This window comes from Anolis carolinensis, chromosome 1 (genome assembly GCF_035594765.1).
Source record: "Anolis carolinensis isolate JA03-04 chromosome 1, rAnoCar3.1.pri, whole genome shotgun sequence".
NCBI lineage: Eukaryota > Metazoa > Chordata > Lepidosauria > Squamata > Dactyloidae > Anolis > Anolis carolinensis.
Genome location: NC_085841.1, coordinates 145,013,352 through 145,036,038, shown reverse-complemented (window position 1 = coordinate 145,036,038; position 22,687 = coordinate 145,013,352). Strand labels below are relative to the sequence as shown.

General features: G+C 46.9%; 1 protein-coding gene across 2 annotated transcripts in view; it reads right to left on the bottom strand.

Annotated features, from left to right (window-relative positions):
• Positions 1-2,047: 2,047 nt before the first annotated feature.
• Positions 2,048-22,687, bottom strand: part of hpcal1 (hippocalcin like 1) — a 133,434-nt gene continuing 112,794 nt past the window's right edge. For both annotated transcript variants that reach the window (XM_062983671.1, XM_008117540.3), the window contains 3 exons: positions 20,483-20,886; positions 19,226-19,331; positions 2,048-3,198 (listed from right to left, as the gene is read on the bottom strand). In XM_062983671.1, coding sequence (XP_062839741.1) covers positions 3,101-3,198; positions 19,226-19,331; positions 20,483-20,860 — 582 coding nt within the window. In that variant the 5' untranslated portion in view covers positions 20,861-20,886 and the 3' untranslated portion in view covers positions 2,048-3,100. The remainder of the gene's footprint in view (positions 3,199-19,225; positions 19,332-20,482; positions 20,887-22,687) is intronic.

Below are 22,687 nucleotides of genomic sequence, written 5' to 3'. Positions count from 1 at the left end.
AGGGGTGCATAATGTGTTGGATGTTTCAGACTAAGAGATATTCCTTTAAAAACAAGGTCCATCTTCTCATTGAGTGTTTTCAGTTGTGATAGCACCAGATTGAAAGATTTCTCCAATAATTTGCACAGCTGTAGGAGGTCATTTACATTTTCATTTTTCCCGTGGGTGTCCATCAAACCCCTCATTGTCCGGCCTATAAGAATCTATTTATTTGTACCACACTGATCCTTCTGCAACCCTACAGGCCCAGACTGTATCAATATCTCTCAATTTTACAGCCTCAGTACAATCTTTACTATAGAGATTAATATTCTTTAGATCATATAGGCAATCCACGTGAAACTATAGCAGCTGCACTTACTAAAACCAAATTATTCAATCTTTAACCAGAAACAAAAGAGAGGAGAACCTGGCCTTCTCCACCAATACTCAGTTGGATGTCATTTTGCCCTGGAGATGGCTAGAAATACTATGGAATAAGGTATCTTGATTGATATTCAATGATCCCAAGTCTCTCATCAACTGCTACATGTTTTGCCTTAAGAGACTATGGGTTGTTGTGCATTTTCCGGGCTGTATGGCCATGTTTCAAAAGCATTCTCTCCTGACATTTCACCCACATCTATGGTAGGTATCTTCAGAGGTTGTGAGATATATTGGAAAATTAAGCAAGAGACCCACTAAGAAAATCCAACAAATGCTACATTCAGTGAAAGACAAGAGGGATCCTTTTACCTCTGCAGGACACCATGCAGCTGTGGACAAGTCTACAGAGAGACCACCAAACTCAACATTGCCTAAATATGAATTAAGGAACATGAAGGGCACTGGAGAGTAACTCAACTAGAAAAGTCAGCCATAGCAGAGTACTTGATGAACCAACCGGACACAGCATATTATTTGAGAACACAGAAATGCTGGACCACTCTAACAACCACCATGCCAGGCTACACAGAGAAGCCATTGAATCCACAAGCATGTGGACAATTTCAACAGAAAGGAGGAAACCATGAAAATGAACACAGTCTGGCTATCAGTATTAAAAAAACTCTAAAATCAGGATAGTAAATAAAGAACAACATGCAGAAAACAGGAATTTCAGACATAAATCAATCGGGGCCAGCTAACATCTCCCAACAAAGGATCCCCCCAGGTAGGAGGAAGCCAGACCTTGAAGCTGCAAGGCATTCAATGCTAATCAAGGTGGCCAGGTGCAACATTCACACTTGCCTCAAACAGACAAGAGTTATTTCTCCCATTCTGGACTTTCCAGATATATAAGCCCCATTTGCCTCGTTTCCAACAGACCTCACAACTTAAAATGGACAATTTCAAGAGAAAGGAGGAAACCATGAAAATGAACAAAATCTGGCTACCAGTATTAAAAAGCTCTAAAATCAGAACAGTAAATAAAGAACAACACTCTGAAAACATGGGAATTCCAGACATGAATCAATCAGCGGTAGCCAACACTTCTGAACAAAATATTCCCCCAGGCAGGAATGAAGCTTGCAAGGCCATTAATGCTAATCAGGGTGATTAATTACAACATTCACACCGGCCTCCAACAGACAAGAGTCCTTTCTCTCTCCCTGGACATTCCACAGATATATAAACCTCCCTTGCTTAGTTTCTCTATATACCTCACAACCTCTGAGGATGCCTGCCATAGATGTGGGTGAAACGTCAGGAGAGAATGCTTCTGGAACATGGCCATATGGCCTGGAAAATGCACAGTAACCCAGTCATTACGGCCATGAAAGCCTTCGATAACACATTAAGAGACTATCATTACAAGTACCCTCCCTGGTGTATGTAGCAACAACTATACCTTGAATTCCTTTTCCCCCGTTCATTCCCTGCCCTGTGTGTTTCAGGCATATCAGTCAGTGCCAGCATAAAGAAAGAGGAAAACCTTGGTTCACTCACTTGCCATTCAGCAATCCTGTTTAGATAAGATTCATTGAGCATATAAATCTCTTTTACTGCTTGTTGGAGAGCAAATGTGTGATGGGCAAGAATCAGGTGATGAAAATATGAGACCGAGTGACAAGAAAATGAGTCTTTATTTCAATTGACGTTTCTTGGCATTAGGCAGTTATTAAATAACACTGGAATGCACAGGACTATTAACAGAGATGGACAGCAACAAAGTAGAAGGGCCATAGCAAGGGCATGTCAAATCACCTCACCTCACTCAAAAGCCAAGTCAAATGCTGCCACCACAAGGCGTGGCACTTCGCCGAGAAGCACAGAAGTACGATTTTATTCCTTTTTCATTAACACAATAAAAGGACTCAATCAATTGACAGTAAAAACGAACAAAGTGTTGCCATTGGTAATTAAAACAGTGTTATATTCACAAACAGCTGGTCATGCAATGCCTTGATGGCAAGTTTGCTATGCTTACATATGTTCATTCTTTCTTTCTCTTTTAAAAAAGATCTAAATACCGGTAATCACCGACAACTACAAGAAATAAAGCATGAGTTTAATATACTTGATATATTAAATACGACCTAAATATTAAAATTTTACTTCACCATATATATATAGTTTATGTATATAATATATATATTTATATATTTAATAGAATGGAAAGACCATTACATAAGTGCAAGCAATCTTCCTCTCAGAAAGGAATCTGGTCTCATGCTTTTAAAAAATTCTACTAAATTTATTCCACATTTCATAGTCATTTTCTGGGAGGCAAATGAGTTTGCCTTTCATTTGCCATTTCTGTCTTGGGCACAATACGTCTTCTAGGGGAACAGAAGAAAGTCATTCATTCATATTAATCAAGTGATGTGCAATAACTCCCCTTTAACCTGCATGTAAACATACCTTTCAGTTATGTTAGATGTGTGAGGAAATAATAACATTATGGACATAAATCAGAAAAATGATGGAACTGTGGAAGATGGAGGAGGATTTTCATCAGTGTGTTGAGAGGAGTGAGACCGGCTTTCACTTGGACTCACAGACAATCTGGCAACGGAGTCTCATCCGCTAACCACCGAGGAATGGTTAAGAAGGCATCCATTTACGAGCAAAGCTTGAACAAGCCAGTAATTTTCTTTGCAAACTGTCCAGAGTTTAATTAGAACTGACTTGCGCTGCTTGGATCGCATTGTAACAACCGCACGATAGAAGGATCACTCTTGGCACCTTTAATAAACTCTTCGAGAGATAGTTTACCTTGAAGGGAAATGGAGAAAGGGACAATTAAAAACATTCACTTTGCCAAAAACTGGCAGCTAAATGTAACTCATAAAAAGAAAATAAATCCCAATGACTTGGTTTTTTTTTTAACTATTCTCTTGCCAGACAACTTTTATGACAGTTCCAACATCTCCCAGATCAGGGAGAGTTTGGATAAAAGTTAAAGAAATCTGCACTCCAAACTAAATACAATGGTACTAATAATATCTTCAGCTGCTCTCAATAATCCGAAGAAGTTGGCAGACAGTTTTTGGGAAGGGTTGTACAAGGAAATCTCGATTAATCCAGACTTCAAAACAACAATCAGAGTGAGACCCCGACAAGATATATTCTGTTACAAATCTGAACTGTTCAAGATAAATAAAAAAACATTTCAAAGGACTGCCATCAAAAACATACTGCACTGATCCACTGCTTCCTTGAACTGACAGTTAGCTGAGGTGTGAAGCTGCACAAACCCAGACATGTGAATCCCAGGCAAATTTACTTTTGAAACAAATACAGATTTTAAAATATTTGAAGCTAAGAGCTCATCCACACTGACTGAAAATTCCCAGATTTTGTTCCTCTTCTTTCCGATTGTATATTGATTTTATAACTGATTGGGGAGCTGGTATATAAAGCTTCAAATCGCGTCTGTGGACAGGAACTGGCCGAAAACAGTGTGGAATACACAAAAAGTGTTTGTGTCAACAAAATAAAATAGGAAAGAACAAGAATAGAATTAGGGATTCTCTTGTCTTTTAAATAAGATGTATGTTAAATCCAACTATTCTTCAAAATGGGTTTCTGGACTTCAGTGTCTGAATCAATGCAAAGACATCTGGATAGAATATATTGTATAGTCATGTTTATTACTTTCAAACAAAGATAGGTTTACCCATTATGAGGAATATAATGGACTTGTTATTGACAGTTGCATCCTTGCGTTCTCCCCAATCCTCTTCATCAATTCCTAGAAAAAGGGTTGTAAAGATTTTCCTGGATACAAAATTGCTGTGTTGAGACTTTTTCTGACCTAATTTTGAAATCACATGTTACTCCTGTTTGGCAAGTGGGCAGCCTGCTGGGTTTTTGTAGTATCTGCTGAAATTTTTCATCAGATAGTCCTCTTCCCTGTAGATAAAGTGGCAGGCTTTGGCCTTAGGAGGAAGGACATGGAAGACTGGGATGGAAGTAGAAGTGAAGCTGAGGAGCCTATCTTTGCTTACTTTGTTCCAGTCAAGAGCAATTTCAGGCTGGGATGCTTGCAGATTTGAGTGACCCAGTTCCAAGTTTTAAACCCTTCCATGGGTGCAACTATTGAGAGGCAATGGTTACTTACTGCATTAGGTAGTGTTCTGCTCTTCTAATATAAAATATAGAGTCCCATGGCTTCAAAATATTTTTAAAAATCCTAAAAAGCAAACGTTGATTTTGCCACTTTGTATAAGAAACACTATTTTACTACACAACTGTATATAATGGCACCTGAACATCCCTAGGGATCTTGAAACCAAAGCCCAGCAGATGCCAAGGGCCTGCAATATTAAAGAAGCATAGAAAAAGAAAATCCCATTTGAAACACCAATACCCTTTTGAATTTGGTTCTGTTAAGAGATTCAATTTCAAAACATTTGAAAAATGAGTATGACACATTCCAAGACAATACTTAACCCAGTTTCAATTCCTATTATGGAAAAACCTCCATCATATTAATTTTGCTAAAGGGAAGGTTTTCACTTTATAGAATTGTAGTACTTTACATCTTATAAAAGCCTGAAGAGGTAAAACAATTAGCACTTTGAGAATGTCATTATTCTGAGCAAAGAAGCCAAACACTTATGAAATGGGGATGTTTTGATAGGACTACCTCTGGTGGGGAGATTTTCCTTAAGTATAATCACAGCTGTTGTGTTATGTTCTTCCTGCCTTCTTTCCCATTCCTTCCTTCCTCCCCATTTCAACAATTACATTTGTGTGTGTTCTCTCATGTTGTTCAAGGCTTCACTCCAAAGTCCTATTTGCCAGTTGACTAGGGGCCTACTTTGTGCTCAGTCAGCAACTACAGTAGCTAGCTAACAAGAATTCAGATCTCGAGCAGGGACGGTTCACCCTTAAGGCAATCTAGGCATTTGCCTGGAGCGCCATCAGTTGGGAGGCGCACTTGACCTCTTGAGGCGCCTCCAAGTGCCCTAAAGCCAACTTTTTGTTCGCTTCACCTGGCGGCAGTTAGTAATAACTGTCTCTCCTCTAACTTCCACAAAGGCTTTTTAAAAAGAGGATCGTGGACTTCTCTGTTCGGCGCGCCAGAGGCCAACGCGCCCTTCCCGACCTGTCAGTTAGAAGGTGCACGAGCCCGGGTTCGTGCTTCTCTCGTGCTTCCACCCCATTCGTTCCTTGGTCCTCTCAGGCCTGTCAATCAACGGCTCATAAGCACACAGTGAGGTTGAACAGAAGCCCTTAACCCTGCCTCCTTTTTTTTCTCTTCAGCCTGTCAACAAGAGAGCATGTGCAGGCTTTGAAAAAAATGACAGTTGGTTGTCACCTCCCCACGCGTCCCTCGCGTCTCCTTGGTCCCGCCCCTTTCCTCCTCCCCTCTGCATTGTGGCCTCGCGCCTGCCGCGTTTTCAAGGCGAGGGCCTGGCTCGCGCCTCCTTGGCCCCGCCCCCTCCTCCCTTTTCCTTCCTCAGTGGGTGTCAGCCTAGGCCTTGCAAGGCCCCTCCTCCTCGCCCTCCTCCATCCCGCCCTCTCCTTCCCTTCTTCCAGCTGTCAATCAAACAGGCGGCAGCGGATGGCGAGAGGGCGAGCGACGCCACAGCCCAGCAGCAGCCATTCGTGGAAAGAAAACAGGCCGACCCCGCTTTTCCTCCTTCTCCTCCCAGCTCTGGCCTTCTCCCCCACCCCGCCCTTGGTCCCTCCCCTCACTGCGCTTCTCCTCCTCCTCAGGTCACGCTTCGGCGGGCATTGATGCGGGATGAGCGGTAGGTAGTCACCTCCTTGGGCCCGGGGCCCCTCCCTGCCAGCCCCCCCCTCCGCCCCTCCTCTTCCCTCCCTCTTCTGTTCCCCCTTTTTCTTCTCAGGCCCTCCCTCCTGCGTGCACCCTCCAATTCCTTCCATCTCCATGGCAACAGCGCGGAGCGGCCTACCCAGGCGGGAGCACGGGTCCCGCCTGGGTAGGCCACTCCGCACTGTTGCCGTGGAGACAGAAGGCCCGCCATTCCCGCACCATCCCGGCCACCAGCGCCAGCACGGTTTTGTTCTGGCAAAAACGGTGCTGGTGCTGGCGGCCAGGGTGGTGGGGGAATGGTGGGCCTTCCGTCTCCATGGCAACGGTGTGGAGCGGCCTACCTAGGCAGTAACACGGGTCTCTCCTGGGCAGGTTGCCCTGCCCCATTGCTGTGGAGACGGAAGGCCCACCATTCCCGTACCACCCCGGGCACCGCCGCCAGCACTGTTTTGTTCCAGTGGCTCCACTCTTCCTCCCGCTGCTGCCGCCATCGTGAACTGTTGCAAACTAGGCAAGAGGTCTGTTGGAAACTAGGTAAGTGGGGTTTGTATATCTATGGAATGTAAAGGTTGGGAGAAAGAACTCAAAGAACTTTTGTCTGTCTGAGGCAAGCGTGGATGTTGCAGTTGGCCACCTTGATTAGCTTTGAATGGCCTTGCACCTTCAAAGCCTGGCTGCTTCCTGCCTGGGGTGATCCTTTGCTGGGAGGTGTTGGCTGGCCCTGATTGTTTCATGTCTGGAATTCCCCTGTTTTTGAGTGTTCTTTTTTTACTGTCCTGATTTTATTTATTTATTTATTTCCCATACTTGTGTACCGCCCTTCTCACCCCGAAGAGGACTCAGGGTGGTCTTGCAACTGGCAACAATTTGATGCCCGATTGGTTTGGGGTGTGTGTGTGTGCCAAAATTCTGTTCGCCTACACTTGAAAATTTCCCTGGGCCGGCCCTGATCTCGAGACATGGTCAACTATTCTAAGTGCTGATTTCAAGGAGAGCAGTGACATGCCCACTTTCACTACTGTCCTCTTCCTTAAATAGAGAAAGGAAAGGATCAGGAACGACAAAGGTGTGCACACATTCAAGTGGCCATTCGGACCTCAGTAGGTCACATTTTTTCTAACACTAGGGAGACTGATTACTAGGCTTGATCGATCCATGAAAAATTTGATTCTAAACTCGTTTCAAAACTAGAGGGGGCAGTTTTTCGTTTTTGTTGCTAATAACGAATTTTGTCCCCAAAATTTTTCGAAATTAACGAAAATTCGTTATTTTCGAAATTAATTCGTTAATGGCGGACGCGCATGCGCGGTCGCCCCAAAACAGCCCCGGGGGGGGGGTCGGGGGCTCTCCTGCTCTCATTTTTTCAGCTATACTGATCAAATTTGGTAAAGTGGGAGAACACAATCCACCCTGCTTGTTTGCTAAATTGCAGAGCGTTTGCCCTTTCCTAAGATTTATTGCACAATTTTATAGTTTACTGTGCCCGGCCACGCGTTGCTGTGGTGTATGGGAATTCTTTGTTAGGTAGGTGGAATAACAGTGAATAATAGCTTTGTAGCCTGAAAGCCTGGCCATTTTCTTATGGGAATCCTTGTTTGGTGAGGTGGAATAGAAAGGAATAGGCTTGCTGCTTGGAAGGTTAGGTACTTGCCTTTTAGGGGGGTAGAATTGTAATGAATAGCCTCGGTGGTTCAAAGCCTGGGTGCTTGCTATCTAGGGGAATTCTTTGGTTGGTCAGATTCAGAGTAGTATCACTGTTTCAAAGCCTGGTCGCCTTTTTCGAAGGTTAATCTTTTATTGGTCTGGTTGAATTGCACTGAATATCCTTGCAGCTCAAAAGTCTGGCTGTATTTATTATTTTGTATTATATATATTAAATATAGAAAGCACGGCACATTGCCTGTTGTGGGTTTTGGCCTTTTTTTGGTGTTGTGATGTGTGATTGTGTTGTAACATACTGGAGGCAAGAAAAGAAAAGAAAGAAAAAGCCACAGCCGGCAAGGCCCATACCTTGAAATATTGCCCAGGGGTGCCGGCCACCGTTGGCCGGCATGCTTCCCGAAAAGGAAGAAAGAGTGGCCGCCCCCAAGGAGGCTTCCGTGCCAAATCGCACAAAGGGGTAAGAACGACAGCCGAGAGAGAAGAGAGATGCGGTGCATTGCGGGAAACACGACCACGTAGGCCGTGAGGCAGCAAAAACAAAACGAAAGAAAGATACACCACAGGCGGCGAGGCCTGCACCTTAAAATACTGCCCAGGGGGGCCGGCCACCGTTGGCCGGCACGCTTCCCGAAAAGGAAGAAAGAGTGGCCGCCCCCAAGGAGGCTTCTGTGCCAAATCGCACAAAGGGTTAAAGAACGACAGCCGAGAGAGAAGAGAGATGCGGTGCACCGCGGGAAACACGACCACGTTGGCCGTGAGGCAGCAAAAACAAAACAAAAGAAAGATACACCCACAGGCGGCAAGGCCCGCACCTTAAAATACTGCCCAGGGGGGCCGGCCACCGTTGACTGGCACGCTTCCCGAAAAGGAAGAAAGAGTGGCCCACAACTTAAAATACTAGGCCGGCCACCTTTGGCCGGCACGCTTCCCACAGAGGGAAAAAGAGTGGCCCACAACTTAAAATACTAGGCCGGCCACCTTTGGCTGGCACGCTTTCCACTGAGGGAAAAAGAGTGGCCCACAACTTAAAATACTAGGCCGGCCACCTTTGGCCGGCACGCTTCCCAGAGGGAAAAAGAGTGGACCACACATTGAAATACTGTCCACTGAGGGCCGGCCACCGTTGGCCGGCACGCTTCCCAGAGGGAAAAAGAGTGGCCCACAACTTAAAATACTGTCCACTGAGGGCCGGCCACCTTTGGCCGGCACGCTTCCCACAGAGGGAAAAAGAGTGGCCCACAACTTAAAATACTAGGCCGGCAACCTTTGGCCGGCACGCTTTCCACTGAGGGAAAAAGAGTGGCCCACACATTTAAATACTGCGCACTGAGGGCCGGCCGGCCACCGTTGGCCGGCACGCTTCCCGAAAAGGAAGAAAGAGTGGCCGCCCCCAAGGAGGCTTCCGTGCCAAATCGCACAAAGGGGTATAGAACGACAGCCGAGAGAGAAGAGAGATGCGGTGCACCGCGGGAAACACGACCACGTTGGCCGTGAGGCAGCAAAAACAAAACAAAAGAAAGATACACCCACAGGCGGCGAGGCCCGCACATTAAAATACTGCACAGGGGGGCCGGCCACCGTTGGCCGGCACGCTTCCCGAAAAGGAAGAAAGAGTGGCCGCCCCCAAGGAGGCTTCCGTGCCAAATCGCACAAAGGGGTATAGAACGACAGCCGAGAGAGAAGAGAGATGCGGTGCACCGCGGGAAACACGACCACGTTGGCCGTGAGGCAGCAAAAACAAAACAAAAGAAAGATACACCCACAGGCGGCGAGGCCCGCACCTTGAAACTGCCCAGGGGGGCCGGCCACCGTTGGCCGGCACGCTTCCCGAAAAGGAAGAAAGAGAGGCCGCCCCCAAGGAGGCTTCCGTGCCAAATCGCACAAAGGGGTATAGAACGACAGCCGAGAGAGAAGAGAGATGCGGTGCACCGCGGGAAACACGACCACGTAGGCCGTGAGGCAGCAAAAACAAAACAAAAGAAAGATACACCCACAGGCGGCAAGGCCCGCACGTTGAAATATTGCCCAGGGGGGCCGGCCACCGTTGGCCGGCACGCTTCCCGAAAAGGAAGAGAGGCCGCCCCCAAGGAGGCTTCCGTGCCAAATCGTACAAAGGGTTAAAGAACGACAGCCGAGAGAGAAGAGAGATGCGGTGCACCGCGGGAAACACGACCACGTTGGCCGTGAGGCAGCAAAAACAAAACAAAAGAAAGATACACCCACAGGCGGCGAGGCCCGCACCTTGAAATACTGCCCAGGGGGGCCGGCCACCGTTGGCCGGCACGCTTCCCAGAGACAGAGAGAGAAGTAAAATACCTGGAAATGTGGGCGCAAGCCCCTCAGACGTGTCTTCTGAACGTCTGCTAGTGAACTGTGGGCCCAAGCCCCACTGACCAGGGGGGCCGGCCACCGTTGGCCGGCCCCATGCCCACCACTGAACCCACATGGGGAAAGGCGTGTATTCTTCACGTCTGATAGTGAACTGTGGGCCCAAGCCCCACTGACCAGGGGGGCCGGCCACTGTTGGCCGGCCACACGCCCACCACTGAACCCACATGGGGAAGGGCGTGTATTCTTCACGTCTGATAGTGAACTGTGGGCCCAAGCCCCACTGACCAGGGGGGCCGGCCACCGTTGGCCGGCCCCACGCCCACCACTGAACCCACATGGGGAAGGGCGTGTATTCTTCACGTCTGATAGTGAACTGTGGGCCCAAGCCCCACTGACCAGGGGGGCCGGCCACCGTTGGCCGGCCCCACGCCCACCACTGAATCCACATGGGGAAGGGCGTGTATTCTTCACGTCTGATAGTGAACTGTGGGCCCAAGCCCCACTGACTAATGTGTCAACCAGACCATAGCAACACAGTCTGTAGCCGACACAAAGGCACACTCCATGACAGCAAACCGTCAGCGGCCCTGGCCGCACCCTTCCCGGGAGGACACAAGCTAGCTGGCATTCCACAGGGAAATCGTGGACATCATGACATCAATAATGATTGTTCTAATACCACAGTAAGATCTTAATTTTTATTACCCGGGCCATCTTCCCGGAGAGACTCTGAGCAGCTTCCATGGGGCGTGGCCGTCAGCAATACAATGTGATCAATTAAACCCCAAAATTTTATATTTGTTAAAGGAAATGTTGCTTCAATAACACATAAAATAAGAAAGCTGTCACAGCATTATCTGCTTAAAAAACAGAGGTGTAAAAACAGGGCTCTGTGGCCGAGGGCTGAATAATTGCACATAGATGAGGTAGTTTGAGAGTTAAAAATCAATAAAGTGCGAAATACTCTTTGCCTGGAAACCAATTCTTCATCTGCCAGCGATCCACCCCACAGTCCTCGAAGGCTTTTCGGAACTGGAATGTTTTACGGCTCTGATGTCAGGTTAATGTTTCTATGGCGTTGAACTAGAGGGAAGACTTGTGTGTGTGTCTGGTGTTATTAAAGGTAAATGACCAAAGCTGGGTTGAGAAGGAAGCCAAAGGGAACCACAGAGATGTGTAACTGTCAACAGCATGGATTGGATGAGGAGGGTTTGACAGACCTTTACTTTATTCTTGCAACATCTCACTGTAGGTGTGGACTGTGGTCTGCAAGTTAGTAGAGGTTTTGCAGAGCTGTGTCCACACTACACAAAAAAAGAAAAGAGACTTCATGCAAAAATTGGAGGACCGCATACTGGCATTGTCATTGCAATGCCGTAGTCCAGAAACCTGCAGATGTCAGAGCTTGACCGTTAGGAAGGCAGAGCGTGGGAAAAAATGGCACTTTTAAAAAGAATTCCTTTTTGAAAAACAAGACAGTGCCTGGGAGTGTTAGAAGATCCAACTGGTCCATCCTCCATGTTTTATTGCCCGTCCGATTCAAGGAGGTAGTGATCTTACAGGCATAGCATCAGGATGGCATGGACTTGAAGGAAGTGACGCCGTTGATGTCCAACAGGAATTTCTTTTCTGAATCTGTCCGAGAGTTCTCCATAGATAGTTGAAGACTACAAGTCTTACTTCTGAGTGTAAGACTTTCTGCGGTGAGATTCCACCCTCTTCTATCGTCCTACCAACAAACAGAACCAGCGCCCAAGGGTCACTAGCAGCCGCAAAGGAACACGCCCTGACAGGCAAAGGGCACCGTCCTCGGGCGCGGACAGAGGGCGAGGGGAACCTTAGGCGTCTGTCCCTCGGCAACAGCGTCGACAACCGCCTCTCAAGGTGATGGGACAGTGGAAGAAGAAAATTTAGAAAAGTGGTGGACAAGGCCGAGGTGTCCCGCTTTCAGCGGTGCGGTGATTCCACCCTCTTCTATCGTCGCTGCCAACAAGGCAGCAAGAAGCACTTCCGTAGCCAGAGGACATGCGCCCAGAGGTCACTATCAGCCGCAAAGGCACACGCCCTGACAGGCAAAGGGCACCGTCCTCGGGCGCGGACAGAGGGCGAGGGGAACCTTAGGCGTCTGTCCCTCGGCAACAGCGTCGACAACCGCCTCTCAAGGTGATGGGACAGTGGAAGAAGAAAATTTAGAAAAGTGGTGGACAAGGCCGAGGTGTCCCGCTTTCAGCGGTGCGGTGATTCCACCCTCTTCTATCGTCGCTGCCAACAAGGCAGCAAGAAGCACTTCCGTAGCCAGAGGACATGCGCCCAGAGGTCACTATCAGCCGCAAAGGCACACGCCCTGACGGGCAAACGCCACCGCCCGCGTGCGCGGCAAGATAGCGGGGGGAACAAAAGGCGGCCGTCCCGCGGCCACAGCGTCGAGTACCACTGCCTTTAAAGGCGTTTGGAAAGTGGAAGAAGAAAATGTTAAAAAGAGGTGGACAAGGCCGAGGTGTCCTGCTGCGGTGCGGTGATTCCACCCTCTTCTATTGTCCCTGCCAACAAGCCAGCAAACTGAAGTTCCCACGCCACAGAACCTGCACCCAGAGGTCACTATCAGCCGCAAAGGCACACGCCCTGACGGGCAAACGCCACCGCCCGCGTGCGCGGCAGGAGGGAAAGGGGGACCAAAGGCGGCCGTTCCGCAGTAACAGCGTCAATCACAGCCTTTCAGGGTGATGGGACCCAAGGTTTACCTTTTCAGAAATTAGTCCAAATTTGATGGTGTTCCACTGTCTTTGACGATTCGACCCTCTGAGTTATACCAACAAGCCAGCAAGATGTGGTTCGCACTCGACGGAACCTGCACCCAGAGGTCACTATCAGCCGCAAAGGCACACGCCCTGACGGGCAAACGCCACCGCCCGTGTGCGCGGCAGGAGGGAAAGGGGGACCAAAGGCGGCCGTTCCGCGGCCACTGCGTCGACCCTAACTGCTCAAGCCGATGGGACAGTGAAAGATGAAACTTTAGAGAAGTGCTGGCCAGTGGCCAAAGTCTAGGTGTTGTATTAATCCCCGTGGCAAAACGCGTCCTCAAACGTTCAGATGGACAGATATATCAAAAAAAATGACCCTGGCGTATTCCTTCACCTTAAATGAATATCCGAAGTATCCTCATCAAATATATCACTGCTCTTTCTGTACAGGTACTCTTAGGATCTGGAGAAGTCCAATAATTCCTGGCTCATGAGGGAAGTAATGTTTGAACCCAAAAAAATAAAAAATGGAATTGAACGAAATCCGTAATGAACCCAAAGAGGATGCATATCCTACCTAGGATTTCATGGAGTAATTTCTTACCAAAAATCCTTCTACCTCTAGAGCGTCACTATTGAGGGAGAGAAAAAACTTTGTGACTTCAGACTACAGAGATGGACCAAAAGTAACTTTATTAAGTTCTACAGGGACATATGAAAGAAACTTCACTTTGTTAAACATAATGTAAATCCAAGCGACATTTCTTTGGACGCCTACCTTCACAGCAGTGTGTGAGAAAACTGTCTGTGAGTCCTCGTGGACAACAACATAACAATGAGCCTACTATGGTTTGTGGCAGAGCAAATATCCAATGGGCTTTAGGCATCCATAAACTGGGGAATATCGTCGTCTAGATCCAAGGCAGTCCTGTTCCCACTCTACTCTGCCGTGGTCAGACCGCACCTGGAATAATATGTCCAACTTTGCGCTACGCAGATAAATGGAGATGCATTCAAGCTTGAAAGTGTATAGAGGATTCCGACTACAATGAAAAAGGGTCTGATCAAGCAGTATGAGTACAGGCTTTATTAGCTGGTAATCATTGTTTGGCCTGCAGAAGAGAAGGCTGAGAGGAGAAATGTTAGCAATGTACAAATATGTGAGGGGTAGTCATAGGGAGGAGGAAGCAAGCTTATTTTCTGCTGACCAGAAGACAACAGGACGGAGCAGTGTGTTCCAACAAGTGGAATGGTGATTCCACCGGAACATCAGGAAGAACTTCCTGACTGTGAAGAGTGTTCTGGAGTGGAACTGTCTCCCCCGGACTGTGTTGGGGCCTCCTTCTTTTGAAGCTTTTTAGCATAGGCTCGATGGCCATCTGTCGGGAATGCTTTGAATGAAACTTCCTGCGTGTCTGTTGGGGGAGAACTCGATGGCCCATGAGTTCTATTCCAACTCTACTTTTCTATGGTTCCATGATTCAATGATTCGGGAAACGGCGCCTTGTGATTGATGAACCCGAAAACAACAGTGGGCAACGGTGAGTGATGATAAAGACGAGAAAGGAAGGAAAAAGAGAGAGGAAAGCATTGTAGGTTAGAGGAGAGAGTTGTTTGACAGAGTCCAAAGGGGCAACCCCACCCCTGGCCACCCACCAAATTAGCCAAAGTTACTCTGAAGCAGAGCTGATTAAAGGAGAACTATTGTTCTAAGAGCCGTCGGTGTCAAAATCCAAATCTGGGAAATTCAACACGGGAAGGTTGGCCTTCAGGAAAACCAGTTTCTCAACTGTTTGCGGGTCCAGCAAGCTGCGGTGGGGCGTGACTACATCTCCCGCTAGGCTGAAGACCCTTTCGCTCTGCACGCTCGTGGGAGGACAGCTGAGGAACTGGCGGGCTACGTGTGACAGGTCCGGCCACATGTGTTCGCGTGAAGCCCAATAGGCCAATGGATCACAAGAGATTATCTCAGGAGGCTCCTCAAAGTACCTGTTGACCGAGCATTCGGCCGAGTCTACCTTTTGAGCAGAAGCCAGCAAAGAGGATTCTTCAGAGCAGGCTATTATGGCCACCGTCTCTACAAAAAATACGTTTCCTGGTCGCTGCTGGAGATCCGTATCCCTTCGGCAAACACCTCCCGGCTCCGCGGGACTTTCTGTCTCGCCACTAGCGCTAGTGCTGGGGGTTACAGGCATTTCCGGAAGAGGGGCCGCTGTGGCCGTTTCCTCCACCCTGGCAGCAAAGACCTCCCTTACAAGGTTAACTAGTTGGGCCTTCCACACGGTAAAGTCTTTTGGGCAGACGTTGTACTTTAGCCGGGGATCACACAAGGCCGCCAGCATATGGACTTTGCTGGAAAGAAGTGGCTCTAGGCGTTTCCGTACAGCAAAGGACAACCTCCTCACCACCTCCTGGGCCGGCGGTGTCAGCGGTCCAGCCAGGGAGTCCATTGTTCGACCGGCCCCAAGCCTTTCTAGGTGCTTCCTTAGCCTCAAGACCATGGGCACTGCCTGGCTAAGAAGGGCTTTAGAGTCCGAAAGGGTGTCAGTGGCATGTTTGAATGGCTTGAGTATGTCTACTAGCTGGGAGATGGTGTCCCACTCTTGCTTATTTGGAACAAGTTTGCTAACTGGCGCAACCAAAGTGAGCGAGATGCCGTGTACCGCCTTCTGCTGCTCGACCATGCGTTCAAGCATTTTAAAGGTTGAATTCCACCGAGTTGAGACGTCCTGGAGCAGCTTGTGCTGCGGGAGGCCTTCAAGGCTCTGCCTCTCTCTCAGCTGCCGGGCTGCCTTGATGCTCCTGTGGAAGTAGCCCGCAATCTTTCTACAGCGCTCGATCAGCAGGGAGATGTTTGCGTTGCTGGCTGGCTGCTCTTCTGGGCTCTTTAAACCTTCCTTGACGGTATTGTGAAGCATGTGGGCCATGCAGGACACATTCTGAAACCCGGCACTTTCAACCGCTTTGATCATATTTTTCCCAGCGTCAGTCACCATAAAGCCCCTCCTCATTTCTTCTGGCCTATACTGCATCCACTCCCCCATAATGTTTTCCAGAGAGCTGCAGATGGTCTCTGCCTTGTGATCTCGATCAACAACCTCCAACGCGAGGAGTGCCCAACGATGGGATGTATCCATACTGCCTTCCTTCTCCCACCAATGTGCCTTGAGAGAGAGGTAGGAATGGCCTCCTCCCAAGCTTGACCAAATGTCAGAGGTAAAATGGATGTGTCCTCCCATGGCGCTACGCAACATCTGTGAAATGCGTTCCTTACAGCCCTCGTACAAGCCGGGAATTACTTTTCTGGAAAAGGTGTGACGGGAGGGGATTTTGTATCGGGGGCACAGTCGTTTCATAAGGCGTACGAAGCCTTCTTGTTCTACCAGGCGGAAGGGATGGTGATCAAGGGCAATCATCTCTCCCACAGTTTGGGTTATCTGCTGGGGTGTGAGTAATGTTTCCCCCGTTTTCTTTCTGGGTAATGGAATGGCCCAATCCTCCAAGGTGGACTGTGTCTGCCTTCCACCATCTTCACCAGGAGAACTATGTGTGCTAATGCTGCCACTGGAAGGGCTTGCAGTTCCCCCTCGTACCGATACGGAGGGATGGTGTCGCTTCAAGTGAGAACTCAACCCCGAGGTTGAAAGATGTCTCAGGTCTCTGCCTCTGCTGATATTTGTCCCACAGTGTCTACAAACAGCCAAGGTAGCACTCTGAGAGTGCACATGGAAATGGTCCCAAATATAAGACCTAGGCCTCCCCACAGCCACTGTGGGGACGCCCACTGAGATAGGAGTCGTGGGCACCCTTTCGTCAGCTTGAGAAAGTTTTTCTTTGGATAGTACAACCTCCTCTACCTCCTCCTCACTGTCAGTAGCGGGTGGAGGGGTGGGGTTATCTATATCCTCACTATCCACCACCTGTAGTTCCAGGACGGCTAAACCTGTATGTTCCATTGATCGTCCTGTGGTCTCAGCTCTATAAGACAACTGGCTCGGTGTGGTGGGCTGTGTACTTTCTGCATGCGAACAGCCGGCTTCTTCATCAAGTCCACCCACTCCCATAGTTCGGCTTTCCAGACGGATTGGACCCACCCTTACTTTTTTGGCCCCCCACAGTGTCCTGGCTGTGCCTTTACCACTATCAGGACTTGCTCCCCCAGACCCGCGTACAGCTGAACGTTTCATGACAGCAGGAGTGTTTTCAGGAGACAGATGGGGAGATGGAAATGTGTCGTGGAAGTGTTGAAAAATATTTCTTCTTTCTTGATTGGCAACGTGTTATGTTATTAAGGGTTAACTGCCGCAAAACCGTCTATGTATTTTTTAGCTAATTTTATTTTTTTACAAGGGGATACCAGTACTTTCTAGTTCTGCCAAGGACTAATGGGAGCTGCAGTTGTTTTTGGCAAAGTTGGCTTTTGAAACACACAGAAAGCGACCCTTTCACGGAGAGACCGCCCTATTTGAGCAATGAGAGGCCAAAAGTGGGTCCCTTTTCCCCCAAAAAGGATTTTTGGAGTTCTACCAAGGAATAATGGGAGCTGCAGTTGTTTTTGGCAAAGTTGGCTTTTGAAACACACAGAAAGCGACCCTTTCACGGAGAGACCGCCCTATTTGAGCAATGAGAGGCCAAAAGTGGGTCCCTTTTCCCCCAAAAAGGAGTTTTAGAGTTCTACCAAGGAGTAATGGGAGCTGCAGTTGTTTTTGGCAAAGTTGGCTTTTGAAACACACAGAAAGCGACCCTTTCACAGAGAGACCGCCCTATTTGAGCAATGAGAGGCCAAAAGTGGGTCCCTTTTTCCCCAAAAAGGAGTTTTAGAGTTCTACCAAGGAGTAATGGGAGCTGCAGTTGTTTTTGGCAAAGTTGGCTTTTGAAACACACAGAAAGCGACCCTTTCACGGAGAGACCGCCCTATTTGAGCAATGAGAGGCCAAAAGTGGGTCCCTTTTCCCCCAAAAAGGATTTTTGGAGTTCTACCAAGGACTAATGGGAGCTGCAGTTGTTTTTGGCAAAGTTGGCTTTTGAAACACACAGAAAGCGACCCTTTCACGGAGAGACCGCCCTATTTGAGCAATGAGAGGCCAAAAGTGGGTCCCTTTTTCCCCAAAAAGGATTTTTGGAGTTCTACCAAGGAATAATGGGAGCTGCAGTTGTTTTTGGCAAAGTTGGCTTTTGAAACACACAGAAAGCGACCCTTTCACGGAGAGACCGCCCTATTTGAGCAATGAGAGGCCAAAAGTGGGTCCCTTTTTCCCCAAAAAGGAGTTTTAGAGTTCTACCAAGGAGTAATGGGAGCTGCAGTTGTTTTTGGCAAAGTTGGCTTTTGAAACACACAGAAAGCGACCCTTTCACGGAGAGACCGCCCTATTTGAGCAATGAGAGGCCAAAAGTGGGTCCCTTTTTTCCCAAAAAGGAGTTTTTGAGTTCTACCAAGCACTAATGGGAGCTGCAGTTGTTTTTGGCAAAGTTGGCTTTTTATTCAGAGACCCTGGCACGGAGAAAAACAGCCCTGCATGAGGCAAGGGCCAAATCACCATTGCTGGCCGTGTGGGAAAATTGCAAAGGCCAATCTCGTGAGGAAAAAAACACCCACAGGCCCTTTGCAAAAAATTATAAAACCAACACCCAACACCCAACAGTTTACCCACACCTCCAAAACTCACCCACCCAAAATTTTCTCCCGGTCTTCAGCCTAGCTCAGCTCTAGAAAAACAGCCAAGGAGGCTGTGACGCAGCAAAGTTTATCCCTGCCTGCCTGCTGCTACCCAAACTCCCTTCCACCCTCTTCAGAAGCCCGGTGCGAATGAGCCACGAGGCTGAGTGCAGCCTCTTTTCATTCAGGACGTCCTACCAGCCCCTCCCCCTGGTTTAACGTGCTCTCTGATTGGCCACAAGGTGCCAACAACACGCTAGGTTGCCCCAGTGCCATTAAACAAGTTTGGGTGATTTGCAAAAGCATTTTTTAAAAACGAAAAAAAAGGCGCCATAACGGAAAACGGCCAATCGCGGTTCGAAACCGCGATATCCAGGCGTCTGGACAACCAAGGTTCAATATAGCTTCAAAACAAACGAAAATAACGAATCAATAACGGTAAACGGGGAAAACGAATTATTTGAGCAAGCCTACTGATTACTATTTAGAGTAAAAATAAAACATGAAATTTTTTTTAAAATTGTGGCCATGAAAATGTTGTAACCCTAGATGAAGAAGCCACGTATACATGTGCATCAAAGTCTCAGGCAAATCTTTCATGGAGACTTGCTGGAGAAATCATACCATCATTGTTTGTGTCCATCTGTCTGAATATTTTGTCTGTTCGTTTCTCTGGAGTAGATTCATCCTCTGGCATTTTCATTACTGAAGACACCATTTTGTAGATTGCCTACAGATGGAGAGCAAAAACAAACAAAAAGAAGAGTAAATGGATTTCACTGGGGCTATAGACCAAACATCAGACAGATCTTTAGAATTTTTCAATGGCTATGGAAAATAAAGGCTATGCAAACTATTTGCTCACTGAGGTAGTTGATATACAAGTTCACATAAACAGAACAAACCTACGTTTAGGTATATGTATGATACCCACATGATTTTGACTATGTGTACATGTGAACAGACAGAGCTTTGAAAACATGAAGTCCGTGTGATGGATCATTTGTCCCAGTTTTAGGCATATTTCAGTGTGCGTGCTTATGTACATGTTGGGCCAGTTGAAATCTTGTGAGATGTTAGATTTTCCTGTGCTCATTATATACATATTCTCCCTTGCCTCCACAAAAGAAAAAGAAAAAGAAAGAAAGAGACCAGAGAAAGGAAAACGCTGTGCACCTGGAGACTTTGTTGTGAGTAGGGCTAAGGATGTTCTGCGTGTATATGTGAGCAAAATCGTACGCATATTATGAGCGCACTTGCAATCCTGTACGGTAGTAGAGCATAATGGGTTGAGCCATATATCACCCCCACCTGACTATTGATTTGCCCTTCATGGTCTCTCCCTGTTCTGTGGGTAGTAGTCAGGATAGTAGACACATATGGCTATGTCTCTAAAGCCAGGTGCAAAAGGATTACAGAGAACTTAAGTAACTGGAGGACACTCTGAATGTAACCATGACAGATTGGGCTATGTGGAGATGACAGTTATCTACTCCCCATGAAGAAGGGAATGGCCAGTAAGAGGCTGGCCAGTAAGCTGAGAGGGGTGCCCCCAAAAGGACACACACACACACACACACATGAGAAACTTAAGCATATGTATGCCCCTAACAACAAGAGGAACCCTCTCCCATATATGAAAGGCAAATCTTACAACCAACTCTACATACAAAATAAATGACATATATTCAATTTTTGTTGTTTTTAGTTGTTTGGTAGTTAGATGGCAAGCATTTTTTCTGCAATCTGCTTCAGGTCCACAGCATATAAATCAGGAGAACATACTTTGCATATATGTTAAATTGCCATTTAGGTGCTGGTTCTAGTGAAGGAACTGGAATAGATGGTTTCAGTGTAGGCTTCTGCAACTGATTTACCCACCTGCACTATCTCAAGCATTTCTGCACGGCTGATATAACCATTGCCATCAAGGTCATACATGCTAAACGCCCATTTCAGCTTCTGTTCCAGCTTTCCTCGGGAAGTGACACTCAGCGCAATGATAAATTCCCGGAAGTCAATCGTCCCATCGCCGTTGGTATCGAAGGTACGGAACACGTGCTCTGCAAACTTCGAGGCATCGCCATAGGGGAAGAAGTTAGCATATATCTTTTTGAATTCGTCAACAGTCAAATGGCCAGTTGGGCAATCTTTTAAGAAGCCTTTATACCACTCTTGAAGCTCATGGTCTGTGAATTCAGTATTCTCTCGGAGATCCTGGAGAACTTCAGGTCTCAATTTACTGTTCTGTTTCCCCATTTCTGTTCTAGATTAAAGTCCAAGGTCTGCAAACAACAACAAAAAATAGGTCAGTCTTTAAGCCACTTCTGACATTAGAAATATGATCAATATAGATTGAAAGAAGGAGTGGTGTATACATACGGAGCAATCCCAAAAAAAAGTAAGGCATTTGTTAAATAATTTATTGAGGAGAAATTACCAGCACTTTCGTCCATGTTTACAGCTATTAAGAAGATCAATGTAGGGTATGAAAAGAAAGGCAATGTGGATCACTGGACCAATAATTGTATCCCTTTCATTTGCATGGAACACTTTATTGTATTTATTAAGGGTATCCAATGCTGGCCTTTTAGAAAGACAGAGCATGCTATGGCAGCCACATTTCTATGTTAGAGAACTTATTCTCCCTACTACCTCCTTCCTCAATACGTGTGTATGAAGTCTTGGTGATCCATAATCCTTCTAAACTCTAATTCTTTAGAATCATAGTATCATAGAATCCTAGAGTTGGAAGAGACCTCATGGGCCATCCAGTCCAACCCCCTGCCAAGAAGCAGGAAAATGACATTCTTAACTATAGTCTTCATTTCCTCTTCTAACTGCATCATCTATGCAAGTCAAAAGTACAAATAAAATGGGCTGCAATCGTAAATTACAACTAGAGTAGACATACTCAATCAATGGATTTTACTGATGTATTGAATTAGTTAGGATTAAACAATAGGATTCAGGCCCATCGGTCTAAAACAATCTGAGCCCTATTGTTGTAATTGCTTTTAATATTCTTTCCCAGTATTATACAGACTGAGCATCCCTTCTCCGGAACTGCAAAATATTTCAAAATTCAAAACTGCCCACTTGGGGGGGCTGAAATAATGACATTTTGGCTTCATGACGGTCTAATGTAAATAAACATTGTTCAGTGCACAAAATTATTTATAAACAGTGTGAATAAAAATCCTGAGGCTATATGTAGAAGGTATATACAAAACATAAATGAATTTTGTGTTTAGACTTGGCTCTCATTGCCAAGATATCTCATTATGTATGTATATGGAAATACAGGCAGTCCCCAAGTGACTAACACCTGACTTACAAATGACTCATAGTTAGGAACAGGGATGAGAAAACAGGAAGTGAGAGGAAATCTATCCATGAAAAGAGAAAATCATTCCTGAAAGAGGGAAAAGGTGTCTCAGCTGAAACTTTAGCACCAATCCTTGTTTTAAGCATTTTGCTGGCAATTGCTGTCCATGTATCACAGGGACAGGAGTCTTCGGTAGTGCAATCGGTCAAACCCTTGTACTGGCAAGAATGCTGACCAAAAGGTCAGCGGTTCGAATCCGGGGAGCGGGATGAGCCCCTGTCTGTCAGCTCCAGCTTCCCATGCGGGGACACAAGAGAAACCTCCCACAGGATGGTAAAATATCCCAGCATCCCCTGGGTAACGTCCTTGCAGATGGCCAATTCTCTCACACCAGAAGGGACTTGCAGTTTCTCAGGTCACTCCTGACACAAAGAAAAAAAAATCACCAGGACGAAAGTGTGGTGAAATCTTCTGAACAGGGACACAGACAGCAAAACAAACACCACAGGGTTGTTAACCTTTCCCTATGCTATCCAAACCATATATTTATGTATGGCTGGAGTTACACTGAAAAAATGTACCTGTTCTGACTTACAAGCAAATTCAATTTAAGAATTACCCTACAGAACTTATTCTGCTTGTAACTTGGGGACACCCTGTACAGGTATTCCAAAATCTGGGGGAAAAAATCCAAAATACAAAGGACTTCTGGTCTCAACCATTTTAGATATGGGCTACTCAAATGGTATTTCAAAAAT